This window comes from Candoia aspera, chromosome 3 (assembly GCF_035149785.1).
Source record: "Candoia aspera isolate rCanAsp1 chromosome 3, rCanAsp1.hap2, whole genome shotgun sequence".
NCBI classification, from domain to species: domain Eukaryota; kingdom Metazoa; phylum Chordata; class Lepidosauria; order Squamata; family Boidae; genus Candoia; species Candoia aspera.
In genome coordinates, this window is record NC_086155.1 from 141,496,891 (window position 1) to 141,524,346 (window position 27,456).

Consider the following 27,456-nt stretch of genomic DNA (forward strand, 5'->3'; position numbering starts at 1 on the left):
CAATACTGGGGCAATGCCATATCATATATGTAAGTGCCTCATCTACTGTTAATTAACTCCCCTATTTACATGGAATTTTCCAACTATGATTGTCCCAAAATATAACTTTATCATGTGAATAACAGTCAACCTTTGATTTCTGTCCCAAGACATTTCAAATACACCTTCTTGCTTTTAATACTGGAAATACAGAATTATTACAGTACTGAAAAAGAAACCAAGTCCCTGCCAAGGTTGAGAAACACTGTACTATAGTAACAACTAAACTAAGACAAATTTAGTAACTCTTTACCCTCTCTAAATTTACAAACATTTATCTCTTCATCCTATATCCCATCTCTTATCTATAAACAAATTGATAAAGCATCATCTTTTCAGTCCTGTGTCAGCAGAAAGTCCATAAAGGGTATCCAGAAGTAACAACATATCTTATTTTAACCTTTATCAAATAAACCAACTTTATATTCCTTCCTTTAACTTCTAATAAGCTTAATCTTTAGTTCATTCAAATATTGTTGTTGGATTTGATTTCTCTTCATTTCTTCTTTGTCCCATCGCATAACAGAGTTCTTCAAGGCTTTAACAAGCGTCTTTTGTAAATCCAGTAGGAAAGAATTATCTAGGTCACTCTCTTGGTTTGTCATTTGTATTTCCCTTTTAAATTTTAAACTCAGCCAATTTCTTTTGTAGATCCAGTGAAACATCCTTTTCTAAATCATTTTCTTGGCCTATCAGTTGTAAATCCACTTTTGATGCCATCTCTATCTTGTCAGATAAAATGTGTTCTACATCTGACATTTCTTCAATAACATCTTTTGGACATAGTCTATCCATAGAAGCAGACATCATTACTGACATTATTGATATAATGGCTACTATTTTCTGATTCCATTCTTTAAAAGTCTCCTTCAATATTTTTATTGTTAAAATATTTTGCACCATTTTGTAGGCCTGTATATTTTTCCTCTACCTAAAATCTTTAGTCCCCTCTAGTGTCCAGTTTTTGAAATCAAGAAATTCTTTAACTATATTATGTCTTGTAAAAATCAAAACAGGATCTATTTCCCACAAGAAGCTGTTTCTACTTTATAATTAATTCCACTCAAACCTGCAGAAAAACGGTCCCTTGGTCTTTGCCATGGTAGTTGGCTCTGCTTTTGCAGAGCCATCTTCAGTTCGCCATACCTCCCCCAGAAGTCCAGAGCTCATAGGGCATATTTTAGACATTCTACAATGAATTAAATAACCTGATAATTTATGAAACTATTATACAATATCAATAAATTTTGGTATAGAACACTCTTGATGATCAATAATACATAAAATATCATCAGCATATATTAGGAGTTTCTGTTCAACTCCTGCTGAAGTTTTATTCCTAGAGTATCCTTGGATTGCCTGTTAAAACAGAGCAGAAATTCTAGTGTTAGGTTCACTATAAGAGCTGATCAAGGGCTTGAGAAATACCATGGGTTAGCTTAAGAGGTGAAGTGATACAATCGGAAGGGAAACCGAAGTATAGGTAAAGTGATTATTCTGTTTGTATAATGTTGGCTGAAGGATTAAAATACCACATTTTAATCCAATTAATAAAAAATGAAAACCAATTGTTTCCTAAATAGATAAACAGCTTCCTATTTATCTTCAGAAGAACCATATTATTTCAAAAAATCATTACATTCTTCTTAATGACTTCCTTTGGACTCAGTATTGGAACATAAAAAATTAGAAATGATGATTTATTAAAATAGAGTCATTATTTGTGCTAAATAATATCACTTTGTTACTGCTATTTCAGTTGAGAACCCAATAATTTACCAAGTCTCTCTCCTCACTAAGCTGAGCAATTTTTGTCTCAATTGAATCAATTACTAAAAATTTCTACTCCAGTATTTTCTGACTGAAAGCATCAAGTACTTGCTTCATCTCCAAAAAGTTCTAATTCACATCATACACTAAGATTTTTATACAGTTGTTCTAAAAGACCATAAACCATGGAAGGGAGCTTTTAAAGTTGGTAAAGCTGTCTTCTGTTCTTTTCTTTTGTGGATCAGGAATAAATTCATCAGCAGCTAAATCTTTCAGCTGTTCTTCAACAATCTCAATTCCTGTTTTCTCTGTCTTCCTGATTTCAAACCCATAATTAATCTAATGAAAGACACTACAAAGCTGTAATTTAGGCAAAGAAAAGAAGAAGTTTTCTGCTTACTAATTAAGCAATAGAGCAATCAAAAGGTAAGGTGATCTTGGAAGTTCATAAGTTCAACTCATCACCATACCAATCAAAAATCTTGACTTTAAAGTCATATGTAAAAATAAATAAATGGAAGGACAATAAGTATACATGCTTTTTAGTAAGGCTGAAAATATTGGCAAAAATAGAAAATGAAAAAACATTTCAGTGATTTGGGACTATACAGCTATTCCGGATTATACAAGTATTCCAAGGGATGAAAACATTTTTTTTTACAGTTTCCCAATTTTTATATGAGCTCCTAATTCAAACTTTTTTCTTCTTTTTGGTAGCACTTGAAAGAAAAATATCTATGAGGCAAAGCAGAGAGGAACTTATCAAGAGAGGAGTACTGAAGGAAATATTTGATAAAGGTAAGAAACATTGTCAAGTGACAGCGGGAATGGAATGGGCGGCATTGGTAATATGATTTGTTTTTGCAAGAATTTTTTGTAGCAAGTCACAGGATATGAATATGGATTTTTACAACAGTTGGACCCCAAACTACTGGTATAATAAACAATAAATTCAAATGCACTCAGAAGCAGCTTTTGCATTGAAGTCAAAATATTGTTTGATTGGTACCAGAATATTTTCCAGCCCAGTGATCCATTTTCTCCCAGCATTATAAAAAAATAGAAAAGCTCCATTCACATTTTTTTTAGAAGAAAGAACTATCATAGGAAGCATAAAATCCAATTCAAGTTTCAGAGTCTGCAAACGTTCAATTCTTTTAGCAACACTGTTACAAAATATTCAGTCATAGAACAGCAAGTTAAATTTCAGCAGTAGAAAACAGAAGCTTGATTAAACATTCAGTTGTAAAAATATGAATTTTAGATGCTCATAATCAGGACTGCTTTTTGAATCACCCAATTCCTGAGGTTATTAAGAAGTCACCTGAAGAATCTGTCCCCACCACATCTAAGGTAAAGGTAAAGGTAAAGGTTTCCCTTGACGTAAAGTCCAGTCGTGTCCGACTCTAGGGGGCGGTGCTCATCTCCGTTTCAAAGCCTTGGAGCCGGCGTTGTCATAGACACTTCCGGGTCATGTGGCCAGCATGACGACTCGGAACGCCGTTACCTTCCCGCCGAAGCGGTACCTATTGATCTACTCACATTTGCATGTTTTCGAACTGCTAGGTGAGCAGGAGCTGGGACGAGCAACGGGAGCTCACCCCGCCGCGCGGTTTCGAACCGCCGACCTTCCGATCGGCAGCTCAGCGGTTTAACCCGCAGCGCCACCACGTCCCACATCTAATGCACATCAAATCATTGGTCATTCTTCATAGAATGAATCACCAGTTCTTAGCACAGGCAATCTCCATGCTTTTGAACACAGATCAAAAGCATCTGACTTGCTCATTTCCAAATGGTTTTCACAGTGGTATGGCCATGCAACAGACAAAAAATTCAGGTATGGCACCAAGGGAAATATAGGTGGGCATAAGGGTCTAGCATTCTCCTCCAGTTCTAGCAGAAGCGAGACTTAAGCCTTCCTTCTCGTCAGCTGCGTCCCAGTTCAACCTATTTGTTGGTAGAATTTAAGTATTTGCTAAAAAGAAAAGCAACAGCTTAAAATGGTTACTGATTGGAAGCCTACTTTATTGTCTGAAAATAAGATTTGTGATGTAAGTGAAAAAACATATGTGTTGTATCTACCATAACTTTTTGTGGTGCTAAATTATGAAGACTCTTCTAAGTATGTGATTCTCTGAGGCCAGTTTTGAAGCCCAGAAATATATCAGTAAGTAAAAGTAATTAACAAGTCATTTCATGAAAAACGAATGTTTAGAAATAGAATACCAAAAACGGGAAATCTTTCTAAGCCCGTTAAAAAAAAAAGACTTTAGAGTAATTCGTTCTGTATGGTTGCAGGATTGCTGTTTGATTAAAAAAAAAAAAAAGATTAAAGCTATTTAGTTTTGCCATCTCCAACCATCTAACTCAACAGAGCCAGCAAGCAGCTTGGTCTTAAATCTTTCTGTTCAGTGTTATGAAATATTAATGAAGGGATTACACAGTATTGAAATTTAACATTTGTGTATGCAGTTCAAATGTCTTCCATTTGACTTAGCAATATTCAGTGCATTTGACTTAGCAGTACTCAAGTGATGCATTTTTTACTGTTATTTTATTTATCTTTTAGAAATGGAAGACAATAATACAATTATAATTGGCTTTACAGTTTTGCTTTTATATAATTGTTTACCAGACAGCACAATCATGTGCGTGTTTAGTTGGATATAAGTCTCATTGATTCCAGTTAGGCCTGCTCCAAATAAATAGGCTTATGCCTGGAGTATGAAGATAAACTTAAGGAAGTTTATCTAAAACTTAAGTCGCTCTAAATTCAGTCTGCTTAGGAACATTTCCACCCAGCACCATTTTCACACTCTCCAAAAAACTTTGAAGTTGGGTAGACTGTAGTTCTCTGAGAAAAGGCAGCTTCCTTCCTCTAAGCAACCAATGAGAAAAGATCAGTATTCAATCATTGCTGTCCAAGTTATGGCAGCTTCCAGAGTAGCAAAACAAAAAACCACATACACACACACAGAAAACATCCCCCCCTCAAAAAATGCTGGTTTCCCTCCTCTTTCTTTTTTGTGTGTGCTCTCTGCATTGGTCTAGCTGTTTTGCAAAAAATCTGAGATTTTGATATGAGGGAAAAGCTTCTGGGCATTACATAATGGTATGTGGGAAAGACCATGGGAGACTGAGCCAAGAGACGCCGCTAAGGGAACAATCCGATAAGAGACAGCATAGCCTGCAACTGGACAGTGGGTAGGGCAAGAGGCTCAGAAGAGACCCTCCCTAGTTTCTCGGGCTGTAAAGGAGATGGGGGGGGATGTGGGATTGTACTTTGATACTTGCAAGATTGATGTCAGCCTTGCAGGGAAACCAGATGGGAATCACAGATTAACTAATTCTACTTTATTGTAAAGCTACATTGACAGAATCTTGCAAGTCTCAAACACCATATCAAACTGAAAAATTGCTATTTTTTTTTAGAGACAAAGAAATAAAATAAGTTAAAGACAAAGAAATAAAATAAGGTACAATGTGGCAGAGAGATAATTTGCTGGGGCTGAGCGCTCCCATAATTAGATGAGACCTTTCATCCTACCCTGGACCTGCACAATCTTTCTGTCCCCACAAGAAAGGAGTAAAGAGGTACAGAAAACTTGAACTCTGGTGGTCACCCAATTTCTTGCAGCCCAGATATGGTGTATATGGAAGTGTGGATATATACATTAAAACCTGTATGCTGCTCCAATGACAGACCCTGACTAGTGATAGCAGGCAGGGATCCATAGGGATTCCTCATGATCCTGAACATGAGGCTGGTTAGCATTTTCATCACTTAATTCTTCTTCAAGCGGAGTGTGTTACCAGCCATGCACTGCAGCTTGTTATAACAGCTTCACTGGCTTCTAGCCCACTTCTAAACCTCATTCACTATGATGGTTCATGACCTTCAAACCTGAAATGATAAATTAAAAACCAATGCAATAGTATTGCAGATAACCTGAACTGCCCATTCTTAGCCCTTATTAATTTAAAAACTGCTTAAGTATAAATTCAGAATACTTATTTAAAATACTTATATATTACTTCTCATTGTGAAAATCCTGAAGTGGATTACAACAATATAAAATTAATATTTGGAAATAAAAAATCTAAAGATAAAAAGAAATATGAGAAGTCAGATGTGGGGTAAAAATATGATGTAGAAGATAAACAACAACATACTAGATATTAACCTTTGCATAAATATGACCTGTTCAAGTGGCAACATTGTCTGTAGTTTTAAATAAGATGTCATGCTCCCCGATCTAATGTTCCCAGAACATCTGATTGGACTCACATGCATGAATGAAGTCAACACGTGTTGGACCTTGCAAGTCAGTAGAGGGGAGGGGGAAGAGTCAGGAGTGAGAAGACCTCATGTTTGGACTATTTCTCACATCCAAGGTGAACTGGCTGAGCCATTGCAGACACCTGCAAGAGACTGGCACAAACTGAGGGGAAGGGGGGACTGCATACCAGAGCAAGGGATGGGGAATCCTGTACTCATTGGGCTGTTTAAGTTAGAGAAAGTGCGGGAATATTCATTTGCAACTTTTTTGCCATTCTGTACGCTTGTTCCATTAAAAAGATTTCTACTGTATTTATATATGAATTGGATTTAATGGTAATAGAGTGTTGCAGTCATCACATAAGACTTGATCAGGTAGGGCGAAGGAACCTGGTCTGCAAATTCATGGAATCATTCCAAAATTCTAATCAAGTATTAAATTTTTTTGGAACCCAATGCTGCTGTTTATATATATGGATTTATGAACAATGAAGACTGGGCAATTTCTAGTCTGTATTTTCATTGAGTCAAAAAAGTACAGGTTAGTTTAGCCAATTCCCTGATTAGTGGCACATTTTTTAAAAGTTGTTAGTTGTAATTAATCTGGAATTCAGTATACATGTTAGTTTCTCTGCTGTTGGCTGGATTAGACGTTTAGCTGCTGAGGCATCTTCTTAATTATCCTTATTAGTATCATGAACATTTTGAAAATCATTACAAAGAGAATTTTATGGATTATGGATAGCATATACTGCTTACTGACCATCTTCCAATGAAAGTCACTATTTGCTCATAAACTAACATTTATGAAGCCTTTGGGGAAATCTTGGAACTGATATCAAAATTATTTAAACACAGAAATAGAAAATACTGTTCATTATGAACTCTGAAAATAGCTTTCATTAAAATAAATAAAACAGAGATTCTAGTTGATATGGAAGATTCTAGCTGGAAAAAAAGTTTTAAAAACCAAGTTTTTAAAGGTGTTTTGTACATCAATGGGGTGTTATTGACCTCTGTTCTCATTAGTATTTTAAAAATTACGGATTATTTATTTATTCAATGTTTATTCAGCTACTGTACTCTTTTGTTCTAATCTGAATATTAAAGAGCAGGTTTTGGTCTAAATTCCCATAGGGAATTCAATTGTTAATCAATTGAATTCAATTGAATTTAATTGCCATTTTATGTGTCAGCCTCTCATCATTTAAGATATTGTTTTTCATCATAGCTAGATTTTGGAGAGAAGACCTGGATCACAATATAGCAATTGAAATCTCTTTAAAGTACAAGAATGTCTAGAACACAGGATTGTATGAAATACTCCAGTTAGTTTCTTTTTTTTTCCCAGCAGAATTGGGGTATACTTGACCCTGACTATTGACAATGGGTTAACTGTAACAAAAAGTAAAGTTATATGATTGGCAATATTATTAGTAATCTCAAGATGGGAATGCAGTACATTCATGGTGGGGTGGCCTTTGAAGATGGTCCAGAAATTACAGCTGGTGCAACTGGAAGAGTGTAACATCAATCCTATGCAGAAACCACAACCCTGCTTGCCAATTGCTTTCTGGGCCCAGTTCTTCACCACCCAGATTTCCTTCTGGGAGATGGGTGGCCATATAAATGTGTTAAATGAATAAATAAATGTCTTCTATAGTGTTCAAAGTCTTATGTGGCCTAAGTCCAAGTTACCTGCAAAAACACTTGTTACGTACAGAGCATCCTGTAGCCCAGGTCATTAACAGAGCACCTTTGTAAGGATTGCCTACCCTAATAGACTCAGACTCACAAGCAGGAACTTAATGATATCTGATTTATTAAAGAATAGTATGCAAATACAGAGAAAGCTGAGAATGAGCAAAAGCGCACCAAATACAAACTAAAAACCCTCGGCACAAACGTAATCCCTCCCCTCACCCTGCCGTTTCAAACTACCCCCCCCCCCCCCGGTGCTGGTAACCGTTTCTGCTGATGTCCTGGGAAAGAAACCTTGAACACACGAGATAACCCAAACACATTCCAAACCAGCTGCAAACAGATAACAATCCCATGAGACAGAATCCTCCTCCCCTCCCAACCGAAACACGCATCAGCCAAATGACATGTGAAACGTTACGATGCAGCGGTAACATTGGAATGATGAACATGACATACCGCCCCCCCCCAAAAAAGTGAAACATTAAGGAGCAGGTTTCAGAGGATAAGCCAGATGAAAGCGTCTAACTAAAACAGGAGAATGAACATCATGGGCAGACACCCACTCAGGGTGGGGGAAGTGCTTCCAACGAATCAGGTATTGCAGGGAGCCACGATTCCTGTGAGAATCAAGGACTTCCTTCACCTCAAAATGTTGCTGTCCGTCAATCATGATCGGAGCAGGAGGTGGAGGCTGCGGGAGCCAATGATCGGAGTGGCTGACAGGCTTGAGCAAGCTGCAATGAAAAACAGGATGCAAACGTTTCAGATTGTGAGGCAAATCCAGTTTAAACGTGACAGGGTTCACAATCCCCACAATGGGGAAAGGACCCACAAACTTAGGAGCCAACTTTTTGGAGGGCTGTGGGGACTTTATGAACTTGGTGGAAAGGTAGACCTGATCCCCCACTTTAAAATCAGGTTGAAGGGCTCGCTGCTTATCAGCGTGCAGCTTATAAGTAGACTGGGCATCAGCCAAGGCCTGTTGAATTACCGGCCAGGAATCAGCCAGCTGAGCAGCCCAATCAGAAGGAGAGCAGGGCTGCGTGGGGGATTGAGGCAACTCAGGGATGGGGACAAAATTCTGTCCAAAACTAACATGAAAAGGGGTATGCCCTGTGCTCTGATGAACGGCATTGTTATAAGCCACCTCAGCAAAAGGCAGCAGATCAACCCAATTATCCTGTTGATAATTGACAAATGCCCTCAAAAACTGCTCCAGGGTCGAATTGAGAACCTCCGTAGATCCGTCAGTCTCCGGATGCGACGCAGTGGACAATGCCTGCTTGGTGCCCACCAGCTTCAAAAATGACTTCCAAAATTGGGAAGTGAACTGTGTCCCACGGTCCGTGACCAAGCGGGAGGGGCTACCGTGAATCCGGTAGATGTGGATTAGAAAAAGGCGGGCCAATTGCGGAGCAGACGGAATGGAAGCACATGGAATGAAATGGGCTTGTTTGGAAAAGTAGTCCTTTACCACCCAAATCACAGTCTTTCTCTGACTAGGAGGCAAATCCACAATGAAATCCATAGAAACCTCCTCCCAAGGACGGGAGGCGCTGGCAACCGGCTGCAGCAGCCCGTGAGGTTTCCCCCCTTTCCGTTTTGACATGGCACAGACAGGACAAGAAGCAACATAACTTTTTACATCACGTCTTAAGGTGGGCCACCAAAACTGGCACCGTACCAGGTGCAATGTTTTGACAAACCCAAAATGACCAGCCACCTTATCATCATGACATCTATTTAAAATTTCCCTTCGCAAATTGTCAGGCACATAGAGGCGGTTCTGCTTCCAAGCTAACCCTTTGTCAAATGTAACGTTGTCTCTATTCGCCTGTAACCAAGTATCAGATTTCACCTCTTGCAGAAACTGTTGTTGCAATTGAGAGGGCACTGGAGTCCTCCCCCCAGCCAGTGAAACTGAAGCAGGAGGCAGCTGCGCACGAGTTTGACTGCATGTGACAGCCTGCAAACCTAATTGGGGTTCTGTCCACACCGTACCCACAATGTCAGGTACCTGGACCGCATCCTGGGGTAGGCGGGACAGCGCATCAGCCAGGAAGTTTTTCTTGCCCGGAATGAATTTCAATTTAAAGTCAAAGCAACTAAAAAATTGAGCCCAGCGGATCTGTTTAGGACTGAGCTTCCGGGGCGTGCTGAGCGCTTCCAAATTTTTATGGTATGTCCAAACCTCAAAAGGACATTTAGCCCCCTCTAAGAGGTGGCGCCATGCCTCCAAAGCCACCTTGACAGCAAAAGCTTCCTTTTCTCAAACATGCCACCGCCGTTCCATCTCGGAAAATTTCCGGGACAGATACGCACACGGCTTCAAGTGGTTGTCAGCATCCGCTTGCAGCAAGAGCGCTCCAATTGAAAAATCGGAAGCATCCACTTGAACCACAAAGGGTTTAGTGGGATCAGGGTGTTGAAGAATGGGTTCAGCAGTGAACAGGCTTTTGAGTTTGTTGAAAGCCACCTGGCAGTCAGTTGTCCAATTTAGCAATGCCCCCGGGTTCTTTACCTTGCGTGTGTCCCCCAACCCCTTTGTACATAACAAGTCAATAAGAGGCAACGCAATTTCTGCGAACCCCTGGATGAATTGGCGGTAATAGTTGGAAAATCCAAGGAAACTTTGGAGCTGCCTATGGGTACGCGGGCGCTCCCACCCCAAAATGGCTTGAATCTTCGCAGGATCCATCTCAATGCCCTTGTCAGAGATCCTGTACCCCAGGTAGTCAAGCTGAGTCTTATGAAATTCACACTTAGAAAGCTTAGCATAGAGCTCAGCCTTTCTCAGTTTGCTAAGCACCTGTTTCACCAAGCGCTCATGTTCCTCTTCCATTTCAGTATAAATCAAAACATCATCCAAATAGACCAGTACACCCTTGAACAAATGTTCATGTAACACTTCATTGATCAATTGTATGAACACCCCTGGTGCCCCCGCCAACCCAAAAGGCAAAACTTTATACTGAAAAGAACCCAGTGGACAATGGAAAGCAGTCTTCCATTCATCCCCCTCCCGTATGCGGATGCGGAAATAGGCTTCCCGCAAATCCAGCTTAGAGAAGATTCTCCCCTTAGCCAGATGTGATAACATGTCTTTTATTAACGGAAGAGGATATTTATTTAATATCGAGACCACATTCAATCCGCGGTAATCTGTACAAAGTCTCAATGTCCCATCCTTCTTTCCTCGAAACAAGACGGGGGCGCCTACTGGCAAATTCGCTGGTTCAATAAAACCCCTGGCCAAGTTCTTGTCCACAAACTCCCTCAACGCTGCCAGTTCCTTCTGAGTCATGGCATAAATTTTCGGCTTGGGCAATTGAGCGTCGGGGACCAACTCTATCACACAGTCAGTTTTTCGATGGGGTGGGAGTTGGTCCGCTTCTTTCTCACCAAACACATCCGCAAAGCCTTGGTATTGCTCCGGCAAGCCCTCCAGTGGTGTGACAGTGAAATGCAGGGTTGCTGCCGCCGCCCTCCCCACTGCAGCCTCCGGAGCGTCTTCCTCCCCAGGGGCTTGATAGAAACCATCCCCAAAAGTCAAAGTCCTGTGCACCCAATTTATATAGGGGTTTTGTTGGACCAACCAAGGAATCCCCAGAATGACTAGGGGATGCCCCACAGGCGCCACCACAAACTGCAGCCCCTCACAGTGGCTGCCCAATTGTAACGCCACCATTCCCGTGAAATGGGTGACCAGTTTCCCTCCCGCAGTAGAACCATCCAGCTGGGTGAAAATCATGGGACGCTGCAGTGGAAAGCTGGGTAACTCCAGAGCAGCCACCACATCAGGGTGCATCAAGCAACGCGAACACCCCGAATCGATCAGTGCCCAAACTTCAACGGTCCTTGTGCAGGAGCCTAACTTCACTTTCACGTTCAGCATGGGACAGTTGGCACTCACCGAAACATCTTCACGCCCGTCCTCCACCACCTGCCCACAGGCGCTTTTTAGAGCAGGTGGCTGGCGTTTCCCACCGGCTGGTGTAGATCGGGCTCCCCCTCGCACCCGAAGTAAGGAATCTCCTCCACTTCAGTTTCTGCCTTGGCTGCCTTCATTTTCCTGGGTAGGGAGGGTGATTTCCCCGCCGGCTTCCCCGAACAATCATCAGTCTTGCCCTTCGGGCACGCCGCCGCTTGGTGACCCTCCTTTCCACATCGGAGGCACTGCCCTTTCGCATAACGGTGCTCCCTCTCCTCCTCCCAGGCACGTTGACCAGACTTTCCAGTAGGCGCAGCAAGGCGGGAACCCTTGCTGAGCCCGGAATGTCTCTGATGAGCGAAGGTCTCATGGGCATGTTCAGCCTTCCCTGCCAAATGTATCCATTCATACAGGGTATCTGGGTCGTCCCTACCCAGCAACCACCTCAGGACCTCCGTGTTCAGACTGTCCTTAAATAGGTAGACTGGGACCAATCCTCAACCTTCCCAGCCAGAGCCTTAAATTCCAGAGCATAGTCCACTACAGATCGTGGCCCCTGGCTAAGCTCCCTCAGCGCCCATTTTGCCCTTTCTTTAGCTAACGGGTCTTCAAAGTGTAACTTTAATGCCCACAGGAATTCTTCAAACTCCTCCAGCTCAGGAGCATCCGATTGACATAACTGCACAAACCAATCGGCAGCCCGCCCCTTCAGCTTAGTGGCAATGGCATTAACCTTGGCTCTTTCTGAACAAAAATACGGTCCCCATTCATCCATATAACTCCTTGCATTAGTAAGGAAGAATGACAACTTAGTTGGATCTCCATCAAATTTAACTGTAAAGTCTTTAACCCCCACTCCGGGCAGTCCCTTCACCACATCTGGGCGGTCGGACTTTCTTTTAGCTCCCAGGGATCTCCGCTCTCGAGGAGGGGACTTTGAAATTTGCACCCTCGGCGCCCTTGCCTCCTCTCTGTGCCAGGTCCTACTCCTTTCCTCCAAAGAAGGGGGGGCGAAGAAGGGGACGAATGCCTATTACTAGACTCCCCTCTCCTCCTCTCCCGAGGACCCCAGTCCATTGATATTTTCTGAAGCATGAATTCTATTGACTCCAATTTGGTCTCCACCAGTCTTATACGGTCAGGGGTTTGGGAATCCTCCTTTCCCTCTGCCTCACCACGGTTGGGGACATCGGGTATCGCTGCTTCCAAGACGTTTTGGACGTCCCTGGTAGGGGTCCCTGTGTTTCATCCCAGGTGATCAGCTCGCCTGGTGACTCGCCAGTCAGTTCAGGGGCTCTTTTACCTCCAACCTCCTCTTCTCCCAGGCTGGAGCTCGACATCTCCTGAATTTCCAAGAGCTCCTGAGTAGGGACCCTCTCTGTTCTTATCACCGTGGAGTCGGGTTCCCCCTCGCTCGATTCCTCGCTTTCCGCAGTTTGGGGATTTGGTTTGCTCATCGCTAGCACTTCTCCCTCACAAAATAAATCTGGAAAGGGGCTAACGGTAAATTTTTTTTTGGATTCTCAGCTTTATGTAAGGATTGCCTACACTAATAGACTCAGACTCACAAGCAGAACTTAATGATATCTGATTTATTAAAGAATAGTATACAAATACAGAGAAAGCTGAGAATGAGCAAAAGCATGCCAAATACAAACTAAAAACCCTCGGCACAAACGTAATCCCTCCCCTCACCCTGCCGTTTCAAACTCCCCCCCCCCCAGGTGCTGGTAACCATTTCTGCTGATGTCCTGGGAAAGAAACCTTGAATACACGAGATAACCCAAACACATTTCAAACCAGCTGCAAACAGATAACAATCCCATGAGACAGAATCCTCCTCCCCTCCCAACCGAAACACGCATCAGCCAAATGACATGCGAAACGTTACGATGCAGCAGTAACATTGGAACGATGAACATGACAACCTTTTAGAGATCCCACCATGGATATACTTAGCATCAACAATCAGTGGATTACAATAGGGCTCAAAATATATTTTTCACTCAGATATTATTGTATTATCTGATTCTATTTTTGTAACACATCTAGAGCCGGTGGGATTAGGCAGCATATAAACCTGCTATAGAAACAAATACGTAAATTAGATGGCATATTTTCAAGAGGTTCTTAATTACATTACAAGGTACTTCCATATTATTCAGAAAGTGACCAGCAAATAGAGCTGTCCAAAACATTCTGTTCTGGTGTGCCAACTGAGATGATCTGCAGGAGATGTGCCAAAACTTCGAAATTGGAGATCACCCTATTCCAATCCAGAAAGGACTGTGCAGAAGGGTTTGAGTGGGTCCAGTATTGTGCTCAGAACCTGAAACAAGAGCTTGGCCTGCTTGGGGGGTGGGTGGAGGGAAATTTGCCCTAGCTGCTTGCTCCAAGAAGCTCAGTGCCAGCTAGACTTTGAACAATCCTGTTCTAGTCTCTTTCTTTCATTGTGTTATAATGTCCCAACAACCTGATACCATTTTTACAAATATATCTGAAGTAAAGAAATTTGTATTAGCCAAGATATATTTGGACACCTGGGTTGATTCTGTTCTGTTTTTTTTTTTCTCTGAAATGTATTGTTTGCAGTTAAAATAAATGAGGCACAAGAGAGAAGGAAAAATCATGTTTTCCTGTCAACCTCTTTATTAAAAAGCATTGATTTTTATATTGGAGTTATCTTGTTTATCTCATACTATTGTGCTTTCTTTTAGATGGGGAGCTTCCCATACAGAATGAAGAGGGATCACTGGAGAATGGACAGGCTTTGAGTTCCAGCCAAGTATCACTGCCAGCCCTATCTGAACTGGAGCCATGTTCAGTATCTGGGGATTCCTGTACTTACGAAGTACTCCCAAATCCAGAGATCATGGATGGAACAGGTAGCCTTTCAATTCCATAACGAGCCACATAACATATAAAGAACTTCTTTGGGGAGTGCCTTTGAGTCAGTCTTGACTCTTGGTGACTACATGGACAAGCAGTTCTCTCAGCAATAGTTTCCAGAAGTGGCTTGCCATTGCCTCCTTCCTAGGGTGAGAGAGTGACTGGCCCAAAGTCACCCATCTGGCTTCATGCCTAAGGCAGGACTAGAACTCTCCTGGTTCCTGGCCCAGTGCCTTTAACCACCACACTAAACTGGCTCTCCAAAATAAATAATGTAGTGATTTCCTTAATGCATTAGTACTGATAGACTGATATAATTATGGATTATATCCTATCTGAATGAATGTAAACTGCCAGTCTTTAATATAGTTAATAAACATGAAGGATTAAAGCTTGGTAGGTTGCCAATGTCATTGGGTTGGTTTGTACAGTAGATGACATTATTCTTTACTGAACTAACTTGCGAAAACAGTATTATTACTTTTGTTTTAATGGTTGCATATATTTATATCAATTAAATTCAAAATAACTGCTTACTATCAGAATGATAAGATGAATAGAATTCCCCCAACACACCCACCCACACACAAAGATTTTTAGTTTAAGAAAAAAATAAGATGGCTAAACAGATAACCTTGTGCTCTCTTTTTATTCTGGGGCAACAGTTCTGGGAGCTGAGCTCCAAATGCTTCTGGATTTGATCCGGGTGGGGAAAACTGTAAGAGTACACCAATCATTTCTTTTTCCAATGTCTAATTTGTAGAATCCGCTGTGGTTGGATGTAGTGCTGACCACTCAATTAGAAAGCTGTAAAAGGAATTAAGCATATGCATAGAAAGAAATGACATCAGTGTTTCTTAGTGTGACAGCTATACAGTATGGAGTCTCCACATTTGCAAGAAGCAGAGCATAGCAAAACAGGGAAGGGTTATTGTCTTTAAGATTGGCTGGTAGACTTTCCATAGACATCAGAAATATATGGAATGTCAGTCTGACCCAGTAGGCATGTTTCTATACTAGTACCTTAATGTTGTCTTTCCTTTGATCTAGTTTCAGTACAGTAAACTTGTTTCATGCTGGAAGAATTCCTGCAAAAAAAAAAGTGGGCACATTCATGAACAAGCCCACAGTTTTAGCTTTTGTTGTCAATGAGGAATTATCAGATTTCCTCTCCCCCTCAATATATGGAAGTGACAAAGCACCATGTAGTGAAAAGAGGATTTGATGTGTTTATGAAACAAAGGGCAAATTAGGTTGTTTTCAAATTCAGTGGTGTTTATTCTTATTAAAGTAATGTTTATAATAACTTGGAAAGGCATGCTGGTCCTTGGCAACAGTTCTACAGCTTGAGTTATACAGCTGAATCAAAAAGCAATGACTCTCTCAGCATATTAATGCTGTCCTGAGCTGGAAAAGAGAAATGAGAGACAGAAAGAGAGAGAGAGAGAGAGAGAGAGAGAGAGAGATGATTGATAGACAAGATATTTTAAAAATCTAGCTACTTTTATCCAGATTCACTGAAGAACAATCATAGCAAGTATCCTTTTTTGAAACTTCTGCACTTCTACCTGTCTTTCTGTGGGATGTGCAGCCATGAGGGAAGTATTCTAGGCGTGCTCTCCAACCTTTGAGGACAAGTGAATGTATCTAACAATATGTCTCAAAATCCTTTGCAATGTACAGGGTACCTTGGAAGACTGGTCAGTGGGAAAGACCTCAATCTTAAAAGCTTGTTAAATATTTCTGTAAAGAGTTATTATATCCTGAATAACCCATGGACTCTGGAAAAAGGAATCTTGAAGGTCCTGTTAGGATTCTAAAGGTGATGCATTAGTGCTATTGCTGTCCAGTTAACTTCAGTAGGACAAGCCAAGCAAAAAAGGCCTGTGAGTTAGTCCCTAGATCCTTGCTAGTGAGGGAAGCACTAGTGGTAGGTCTATGGTAAAAGCACCAGAATTTTTCTCTCTCTTTATCCAGAGACTTTTTCTCTTCTTCTTCCTCCCTCTTTTCTTTGTACTCTGTCTGAGTAAATTATGGCTAATTACATTTTTAAATCTGCATTGCTCTGCCGCCTTTGTCTTTCTGCTACTGCTTTGCTTGTAACTTTGTTGCGTCTGTGCTGTGGTTGTGTCCTCCAGTGTCTGAAGAGAGTCCCACGTCCAGTGAATCTGGAATCCACCTCCCTCAAGAACCTACATCTAAACCAGTCTCGCTACTCCCCCCTAAAAAATCTGCTGCTTTCTCTGGAGACCATGAGGACACCCCAGTGAAGCAGCTCTCCCTCCTCAAACAGCCCCCTGCCCTGCCTCCTAAGCCCATTGCCAAGATTGCCAACCATTTAGCTGGTAAGTAAATGTTCCTGTTTGGTTTGTGCTGCCTTCCCCTGAAAAATGCACTTTTCCCCATGTCTCTGGACAAAACGTATTTTCTCCATGACATTGTCATGTAGACCTTTATGCTGTTTTGCATCTTTCATTAAAATACCTGTGTACCAATTTGCAAATACATGAGAAGGTGAGGCTTTCAGACTCTTACAGAGCATAGAAGAAAATTTTTCACCTATAATTTGATAGCTGGAGTCTATTTCAAACATATGTCATTTTTATGTCTCTATGATTCCTCCAGCTTCTTCCAAAAAATCATGGGTTTGGCTTATGAAAGTGTAGTTCCCATTATGGCCCACGGGAAATAAATAACTATTAAAAGAGCTTAAATCTCACTCATATGTGGTTTTTTGCTATGTAGTTGTTTCACCTACACCAACTGGTCTTGTAAAACATTAATATTAATAATATTCTCTTTTAGATTTGATTCCTTTGTATTTATGTGTCAGTAGGGGAACTCACCATTGCTTGTCTTTATTTGTTCTTTATCTCTTCCGCCATTCATCTAATCCAGTGTTTCTCAACCTTGGCAACTTTTAGATGTGGAATTGGGGAATTCTGGGGATTGAAGTCCACACATCTGAAAGTTGCCAAGGTTGAGAAACACTGATCTAATCTGTTCCCATCCTATTATATACGTTTATTTCATACTGTTGCCTTTCTTCACATATTTCTGTACTATAGACTTTGCTTTCTAATTACTGGGTTGGTTGCTCACTTGCCCTATAGCAAATAGGTCTTCTGCTCCAGTTCTACTGGAAGAGTGATCAGGCTCCAGAACTCTCTGAGCTGGGAAGGCAAAGTCATGTGGCCTGATTAAATGAGTTTTGGACCCTTTTAAACCTGGCTTCAATTGGGAACTTCCACATCTCCTTTTCTGAACAGCCCATTTTCTCCCCTTGAGGTTTCTAGGCCAGCTAGAAATCCTCACCAAACTTCTCTGCTTCTACAGTATTATGGGAGAGCTGAGCTGATCTTATTCCAGCTATTATTTCAGTATATTATATATGAAAACACTACAAAGCTCATTTCTGCATGGGTTCATTCAATGAGGAGGACTTTGTGGCTTATTTCCTGGTTCTGGAGTTTCAAGTCTTATAAGGGACATACTAGCTTTATGGCCTTACAGTTTTTTGGTAGTCTAGACAAAGTGACTTAGAGATAAAACTGATACTCTTTTGTACAGAGTGGGAAGATGGGATTGTTGTTGCTGCAAAACTCTCAGTAGGTCTGTACAGCAGTGATTTTCACTTTTTCTTAGTATTTCAAGTCAGAAGAAGTGGAGATAATCATGATTTGCCACCAAACTGCTTCTATGGTTTAGGGAATAATGATAGCAGGTTAGGGTGCTAACCCTAACCCTAAAGTCATAGTTTATGTGACTCATCCTGTGTTGGAAAGTCTTTTTTCTAACCAGTTCTTTTGCTTGTGAAATGCAGTGCGATGCATGAGATACTAGAGATCTTATATTTTGAATTCTGGAAGCAGAATTAAGGATTTTTACTATTTAACTGCAATGTGCAGACATAAGGAAATATAGGCTTGATCATTCCTGCTCACCGCTGCTGATGGTGAGAGTGAAATAGTTTCTGAAATAGCAACATTAGGAGAACTGACTTTTATATCCTTACTTTGTCTGTTTTAATCAATTGGAAATCATCCAAAGATCTAGCTGAAGGTCCCAACTCCTTGTCTTCCTCCTCCTAGCCAACTTGTTGTCAGATGCATAGTTTATTCTCCTTTGCTTGGTTATGGGGCATAGTAAATTGTGAATAGTGAGATTAAAGGGAGATGAAAAGCAAAAAGTACAGACAGGGATAATTTAATTAGAACTTGAATGTATTCAAAATAAGCACAGCAATCTTTTGAAAAACCATGGTAGGTGGTAACACAAAAACTTCACAATAATGCTAAATTAATTATCATATATAGTGCAACACGAAATTAAATGTCTCTACTTAGACCCAAATGAATAGAACTGAATTTCTGGATGAATTGTAATTCAAGAGTTTCAGGATGGAGCTTCCCTATGAAAATCCTTTGTTCAAGGATGGCCACTTTAAAATCAGTAGCAGAGAGATATATGGTATTAGAAGATACAGCAAGCTTTATATAATTAAGCCTGCCATAAGCGGGCTGCAGACATCCAGACAATAATTAGGTGGCATCAAGGAAATATTTTTTTTAATCTTTTCTGTCCAGATATCACAGCCCTAATATCATTTTCTTCAGATTATTAGTTTTACTGAATAGATGTTCTTAATAATGTGGAATGAATGAAGATTCATATAAATCTAGTACAATTTGGAAATCAGAGGGCATGTTGTTGAGTACAGCTGTATGTAATATTATGCCCGGTGTTTGTTCCTCTAAGAAGTGATGCTTTCCAGCAAATAGTTTCCCCTCTCACTCTTTGCCCATTCACATTCAAGCAGCTTCACACCTATTTGTGTTCTTGGATATAAGGGACTTATATCCCTGCAGGAGAAATAATTGCTGAGAAAAGCATCATGCTGCTTAAGGGTTAAACACCCTCTTTCTAACTTTCTGCCCATTCTCTGGCTCCTTCCCACCTGAGGATGTTCTATGGTGGAGATGGAGTCATTAGTTTATATATGGCTGAATTTGAATATTTAGGTTAGTTTAGGCCTTGATGAAATCAAAGCTCATATTTCCCAATAAATATGCTTATGATCAGGTTGCAAGAATCAAAAAGCAAACATTTTAAAGACGTGGTTCATGCTGCAATTATGGATGATGTTGCTTTGCAGAGTGTCTGGAAATGAGCAGTCAGTTCTGGCACATCCTTCTTTCCAAAGTGAAAATGTCACATTTGGGTTGCATTTTAAGAGAAGCATATAATGAAAATGTATACAATGACAATGTAAACCATTTCAATTCTAAATAAATTTCCACCATCAGATGTGTATATGCTTTTGTTTAGAGGAGACATGACCAGTGGCAAGTTGTAGTGGACTGTGTGCTATTGCTTTGTAGAAGCTATCATATAATTTAATTAAGGAGGGGGTTATAGAAATGGTTGGTTTTGTCTTTTTGAGAGTGAATATTTAATTGGATCAAACAGAAAAATAATTTCTATTTCATTTAATTTAATTTCTGGTTTTCTCTTCCCATTGTTAAGTCACACTAAATTTTCTGAAGAATTTAGATACTTCCCTTTATTTTTAAATTTAATTGAAAATTAGCTATAGTTAATCATGTATATCTTTTCCCTTTTTGCCACATTAAAAAATGCATTTCAGTTTAAAAAAATGTGGAGACAGCACACTGCCCTGCAGCTCTGGTTGTGTACCTTTGTTCTGAAAGATGCTCATATCTATGAGTTGGAACATAGCTATGTTTCCTTATGCAGGAGCAGCCTAAGGCATTTTTATGCTTGAGGCAAAGACTAAAATAGTATTCCTCTTTCCGCATACAGAAGCCAGTCAGTGTGTCAACTCCTGTAACACTGTTGATGAGACAGCCTTCTCCAAGGCAGCAGAGCAGAGCAGATTAACCTCAAAGATTCAGATCAGGCCACACAGGTCTACATACAACATCTCCCTCTGCCCTGGTTGTATGGCAGTGTTACAGTTAGCATGTTATAGCAAAACCCTTAGATTACCAAATAGAAATATTTGTTTCAGCAATTGGGCCATAATTCTATAAAAATGAACTGCAAGAGCCAAGGGAAATAAAGAAAATGCCATACATTCAAATTCAGATCCTTGCTCATCTTTGAGAAGTAAAATTTACAGTTTATTAAAACTAAAGATAGAAGAATCAGTCTGCATAAGGCACATGTCAGTTTTGAATAAATTCATTCAGAAATCTATTTCATCCAATTATTACTGACTAGATCTATCAACTCTTTTTTTAATGCCTTAAAAATTCACTCCTTTTTAAAAATATAAATATGCATATTTGTATGTTATTTATTATTCTGTGCAATTTTTGAGGTGAGACCTGCATGGTAAAATTTACAGAAATGCACTGTTCAAATCTGTAAATTTGTCTAAGAATTAAATCAATTCAGATTAAAATGCAGTTGATTTTCTCCTCATTTGTAATTGATGCTGTAGATTTCATTGGCCCATTCTTGGGTGCTTTTCTACTTTATTCTTTCTTACGTCTCACTCATGCATCTATATTAATATTTTGTTTTATAGATAAGACATGAAAATCATATACTTATATAATTAGTACAAAATTACAGGTTTTTAAAAAAAACATGTAGGTAAAAAACTCAGCAGTTTATAGAAGATAGTCTTTTACTGAAATCCTATTACCATAACATAATTGTAACCCAAAGCAATTGGATTACAATTACTTTAACTCCTGTTAATTTCAGTTCCTTACTGAGTTTTTAGTGTATCACAAAGGAGTAAATGGAAATAGATAATGAAATACTGCACTTCTACCAGAACCATCAAGAAAACATAAATTAAAATCATTGGCAAAACATTGGACTCTTAATCAACAGACTACTATCTCCTGATAGCTTAGTTGGGTTATCTTTTTGAAAAAAAGGAAAAATACAGAAAGGAAATCAGTACTGCATGTTTATAAAATAAGGGTATAAATTGCTGTAACCAGGAGCAAAATTACTTTTTTTTAACTCAACAATAAAATTAAGTCTCGAGATCCAATGAATTCCTGCAGCACTTTCTAAGTGGGTTTGGTTTGCTTACGTGCACAGGAATGTATTTTAAAAAGTGACAAACCAAAGCATAATAACAGTAACAAATTAAATATATGATGCAGGCAAAATTTTCTCTGCCGTTTTGAGAAGCTGGTGGAATGGAATGGACTTGTTAGTTTATGCTTAGGTTAGTTAGCAATTTCACCGTCTCATTAATTAGATGGGTGTAAATTAGATCATTGGCACCTTAGTATTTTTTGGTTTGCTTTAACTGGCAAACAGACAAATCAAATACCCCCAGATAACTGTCCTCATGATTGTTGATGACAACAAGGGATTCTTGTTTATTTTTCAAAACTTCTATAGATATTCCTCATTAGTTTGCAAAGCTTAAGGAAGCTAAGGTTGGCCTTAATAAAACTCACAAGTCTTTTTTCTGGTCTTAACGAAATTCACAAGCATCAAGCATCAGGGGAAAAAAATCATCCTCTCCTTTTCCGCAGGTAACATATGAAAAACAGTAGCTAAGAGGATGTCCCAGTGGTATGAAAAGAAAGGAAGAGAATAGGATTTGTTCCAGTTTATTCCTCTTTGCATCTGTGTCTCTTCGGATGATCTTTATAGGTGCATATTTATTAGAAGTTTCAACTGAGTGCCTATGTAGATTGCCCAGATAAAATACTGTTAATTCAGTCTGTCAGTAACATGAAATCATGTTTCCAGGTAATTTCTCAGCAAATTGCATGGATTTCACATAATAATTAAATGCTTTCAAATATAGTCATCTGCTGCAGTTGTTGCAAGGGCTAAACTGTGGGTGCTCTATAGACCATGCAAATCTTGAACAAATTTCTCTGCTTTTTGTTCTCCCTCTCCAATCCTAATTATCTATTCTGATCTTCCAAGGAAATTGGCTCACATTTGGTTTATTGGGATATGCTAATACATACAAAAATTCTTGATAAATAAAGCATCCCTGTTTTTTGGTATTAAAAAAAAACAGAGATGAAAATATGTATTTAGCCACCAATAGGATTTAAGGTTGCATGAAGATTTGAATCCAGCTTTGTAATGTTGTATCACACTGGCTGTTCAAAAATAGTTTGCAGAAATATTGACAAGACAATATTGGCTTGCTTACAGATCAATATGGATTTTAAGAATGTGGTTGATGTTTGCAACAATGGAGATCCATTATGTTTGAGAATATTGCAGCAACATAGATCAGAGATGTGCAACTTCTGGAGGACTGAAGCCCACTGTGTGCCTGAGTTGCATAGCTGAGGCCTCACTCCAACAAATGGGGCCAAGATAAAAAAAATGTAAATAGAATAGAATTGATATCTAATAAATTGTCTAAATACAATTAGCCCTCATGCATTTAAATACGTTTGCTTTCTTCCCTATTACAAATTGCAATTCAGTGGCTTCAACCAAGTCTTTCAGAACTGTATACAGATTTGATTGAAGTATACACATGGAACAAGGAAGATGACACGACGTATATGATAATCTCTCATACCTACTGCAACTGCATGAGAAGAGCATGAGAAAAAAGGCATTCAATGTAGGATGGGTCAATAGCTGTGGAGAGAATCCAAGTGCTTTTTTCCACCTTTGCTCATAACTGTTTCTCAAACTTTTTTTTTAAGATCCTGGTGCTCCAATGAAGCTGCCTTGTATGCCAGTCAAACTATCGCCTCCGCTACCTCCAAAGAAAGTCATGATTTGCATGCCTTTAGTGGGACCCGACCTCTCCCTCACATCCTATTCCACACAGAAGAACTCCCAGCAACCATTGACTTCGCATCATCACACGGTCCTACCATCACAGTTAGCAGCACACCAGCATCAGTACGGCAGCCACAGCCCACACTTGCCTTCTGGATCCAGCACGTTACCCATGCACCCTTCAGGATGTCGCATGATCGAGGAATTGAACAAAACACTGACCATGACCATGCAGCGGCTAGAAAGGTAACTCCACCATCCCAACTCTGTGCATCATGAGAAAGCTCGTGTAAGAGAAACAACCTGACTAACAAACCCCAATCTCTTGTGAGCAGGATGGTTTCCAGATACTGGCTTGTCACCACAGAAGACAGGGTGCTGAACTAGGTAGGGTTCTGGTCAAATCCAACAAGGCTCTTCTTATGAGCCCAAATTGTTTACTTACAGAAGGGCTGAGTCTTTTCAAAATTCACAGGTTTGACCTTGCCTCCTTTCTGGTAACCTGACCATCAGTGCAGATCATTCTTTGCACTGGGAGCATCCATAATGCAAAGATGCAGCACCCTGAGCACTGGAATGCAGATAGGGCTGAAAAACACCTGCATGGAGTCTTGAAGAGTTGCTCTCAATCAGCACTGACAATGCTGGGCTAGATAGCTCAATGGTCTGACTTGATAGAAAGCATCATCTCCCATTAGAGGTAGATACCAAGGAATGTGATCCATCAGGAATGGTAGAAATTGACCTTTTGGAGCATAGCCAATGGTTACTTTTAATACAGAAGTAAATGTAATTTATATATCAAAAAATTGAGATTCTATTCTCCTATATTATATCTCAATGATGATGATACATTTATCATAATCTCCATCATTTCTTTTTTCTAGGTAAATATTCATTGAGGGCTTGTGTTTGTTATTTTAAAGTACAAGTTTGAATGTTGTAGACTATATACAAATTAGATAGATTTCCATTATCTTTGAGATAATAGCTTTTTTTAGAGGCTAAAGTAATTTGGGGACCAGTTTCTCTAACACTTCTTTAAAATTGTTTGATACTAATGCATTTACAGACACTGTTACAAACTAGAATCACTTCTGTATCATATATTTTCTGCTTCTTCTCATTTCATTTGCTGGTTTCATTTTTATAAAAAATGTGCTGCTATCTATTCTGATGGGTCGGACTTGATTAAGATGATGAAGGAAATTGTTACAATTACCCTTACAGCCTTTATTTTGTATGCCGATATTTATGTGTTGGTGGTTGTGAATATCATAATCATTATTATGATCATTATTCAGATTAGGCTAGATCAGGCTATTTTTAATATAAGTGTTCATTTTTTTAAAAAAAGAAACAAATAATTATTAGAGGGATGGTTGGGCCATACAGTGTGTTTATGGCGAAGAGCTGTTTCATAGTCCTGGCTCATTATGCACAGTTGCTGCCAGGTGCTTTACTAACCATCCCTCTATAATTTATGGAAGGGAGGTCTGCTGCAGTTAGTCTGCTGTTGTCAACTGCAGTCTTAGTAGATGCTCCATACTGAGTACTAATCAGCTGTTCCCAACCCCTTCCTTCATGCAGTTGTCATCAAAAGTGTTTTTCAGCCCATTTTATACATCAGAGGGAATTTAAAATGCAGATACATTTGTAACAATGTATTACACTCTCTTCCATATCTATTATATTCATCTCAGTACATTTATCTGCAGTTGACTTCCCAATAGGGAAAAGATTATGCTTGTAACATTACCTACAGCAGTCTTGCATCCCATCAGTTGTCTGGAAGCACAGATTAGCAACTACTGTGACAAATAAATAAGCAATTTGTATTTGGGGATTTTTTTTCCCTTATGAGATGGTATATTTTAGCAATACTTAATGTTATAGTGGAGACCCAGCTCTCTAAAATACAGGCCTGTGGGGTTGATATGGCAGCTCACTTTTTCCCAAGAGTCATGAATCTTGGGAAACATCAGATTTGCTGCTGTGGGTTTAATGGAGCTCATTTAAAACATCATGTCAGGGCTCCAACTAGCCCTGTTCTTCTTAGTAATCATAAATTGTTATGAGACTGGAATCGTATTTCATTACACTTATGTACCCTCAGCTTAGAAAAGACATTAATTAGACAAGATTCAATCAGATGGCAACTCTTTGAAAAGACGGAAGCAGAGAATACAGAGTAATTAGTGGTCCCCATGAAAGAAATATGCCAGAGAATACTGAGCACTCTCAGTGCTGTCTGAGAACCAGGAGCCAAAGGGAAACCTACTTATCCTTGCAATTGTGCACAGTGTAATGAGAAAATTTAATACACTCTCTCTCCCTCTCCTCCGTACAACATGATCTACATAAAAATGCTATTTGAATTTCAAGAGAAACTGGAGGCTGTTCAAGTTTCATCTTGTCTACTATTTGCATAACAAAAACATGTTATTGTGTTCATACACAATTTACTTTACCCCAATCTGATCCTAACCCCACAACTGTACAAAAAAAAAGAACAAAGTGCAGGTTCAGAGATAATCCTTTCATTCAGATTTAAATATTTAAATATGTATTTGCTTGTTTGCACAAAGATAATAATAGTGAAAATGTATGCTATGCTGTAGAATAGTTTTTCTTATGCATAATTTCTGTGATCCTTACAACAGCCCTGTTGCAGGATTTTTTTTTCTTGCTTTACTGATAAGAGACTGGCACTGCCAGTCAGTCTCTGGCTACTAAGAGGTAATTCTCACTGAATTTGATGGGGCTTTATAGGAATTGCAGCCTTAGATGGATAAAAGTGGCTTACCTAAAACCTTCATGGTAGCAGAAGTGAGAGGTGATGTCCTAGTTATGAGTTCAATCTTTTATTTTGCTGTTAAATCACAACAAAGCTTGGTGGTGGCAGCTAGACAAATGGGTTGTTGCCAATAGCTAAGTAGGGTCAGACTTGGTATTGCTTGGATGAGAGGCAGTAGATGACCGCTGTGAGTTAGAGTGGAAAGTTGAAAAAACTTCTCAGAACAAGGGAATAACAAGCTATTTTCATATTGTTGTTGAGAAAATTATACAGATGTGTCCATGAAGTCACCAAGAGTCAAATTCAATTGGAGGTTTACTAAATATGGGCATCTACATGTTCCCTGCATCCTTAAACACTGGTCATTCTGGCTAGGACTTGCCTGTTATTAATTTAGTAGCCACCAATGGATTTCTTTTGAATTTGGACAGTCTTGGCTTTCTTATGCAGTCTTTCACAATCTTTTTAAAATTATTAATACTTCCTCTTCTTCCTGCATCAATTAACTTTCATAAACATAGGAAAGAGCCTGTGAATTAATAACTCTATATACCTCTCTTCTGTAAACATCCCATAAGCATCTGACCAGCCACACTTGGAGAAAGAAAACTAGTTTTAATTCAGCAAGGTACAAGTGCATTTAAAAACCCTGGCTTCCATATATATAATACATCATGCATCAAGGGAAATACCATCACAGTATGGTTTCCAAGCAGCTTTTTAATTTTTTTCCTTTTTTTACCCCTTCTCTATTTTCTTTTTTTCCCCCCTCTTTTTAACATTCGTAAATAATAACAAGTAATAGAGTGGAGATCTCAGTATTGAGTATGAAGCTAAAGATAGAAATCCTTAATATATCACAAAATAATTAAATGCATTTCACAATAGTCTATCAATGTCACACCTAGCTTTAATTGTACAATTAAACAACCTTATGTTCATTAATATCTCAGAAGTATAGTTAACATTGATTTAAACTTCTTTCTGTCATATCTTTAAAGGTTTAACATCTAAATTATTATAGTGTCAACGATGATTAATTTATAGTGTACAAATACTGCTGTACCTAGCTAATATCTGAATTCTATAATGTTTGCATCTTATAATACAATAAAACAATTAACTACAAAAATCCCCCCCACACACACACACACATAATTCAAAGCTGGCAAACAAAATGTATCAACAATCTATTGCTGAAAATCAGACATGTATTTCTCCTTCCAAAATGATGTGATATTTCTTTTAGGAAGTCCCCATGCAAAAACAAGAAGCAAATCCACAGTG

The 27,456-nt window shown here is 39.3% G+C and overlaps 1 protein-coding gene across 2 annotated transcripts in view; it reads left to right on the top strand.

Annotated features, from left to right (window-relative positions):
- The window catches only part of PHACTR1 (phosphatase and actin regulator 1), a 134,658-nt gene that overhangs the window by 77,635 nt on the left and 29,567 nt on the right, over positions 1-27,456 (top strand). The window contains exons 3-6 of one of the 2 annotated variants that reach the window (XM_063298900.1): positions 2,527-2,607; positions 14,444-14,611; positions 16,754-16,960; positions 23,294-23,618. In XM_063298900.1, the coding sequence (XP_063154970.1) occupies positions 2,527-2,607; positions 14,444-14,611; positions 16,754-16,960; positions 23,294-23,618 (781 nt within the window). The remainder of the gene's footprint in view (positions 1-2,526; positions 2,608-14,443; positions 14,612-16,753; positions 16,961-23,293; positions 23,619-27,456) is intronic. The other variant, XM_063298898.1, reaches the window with a different exon arrangement.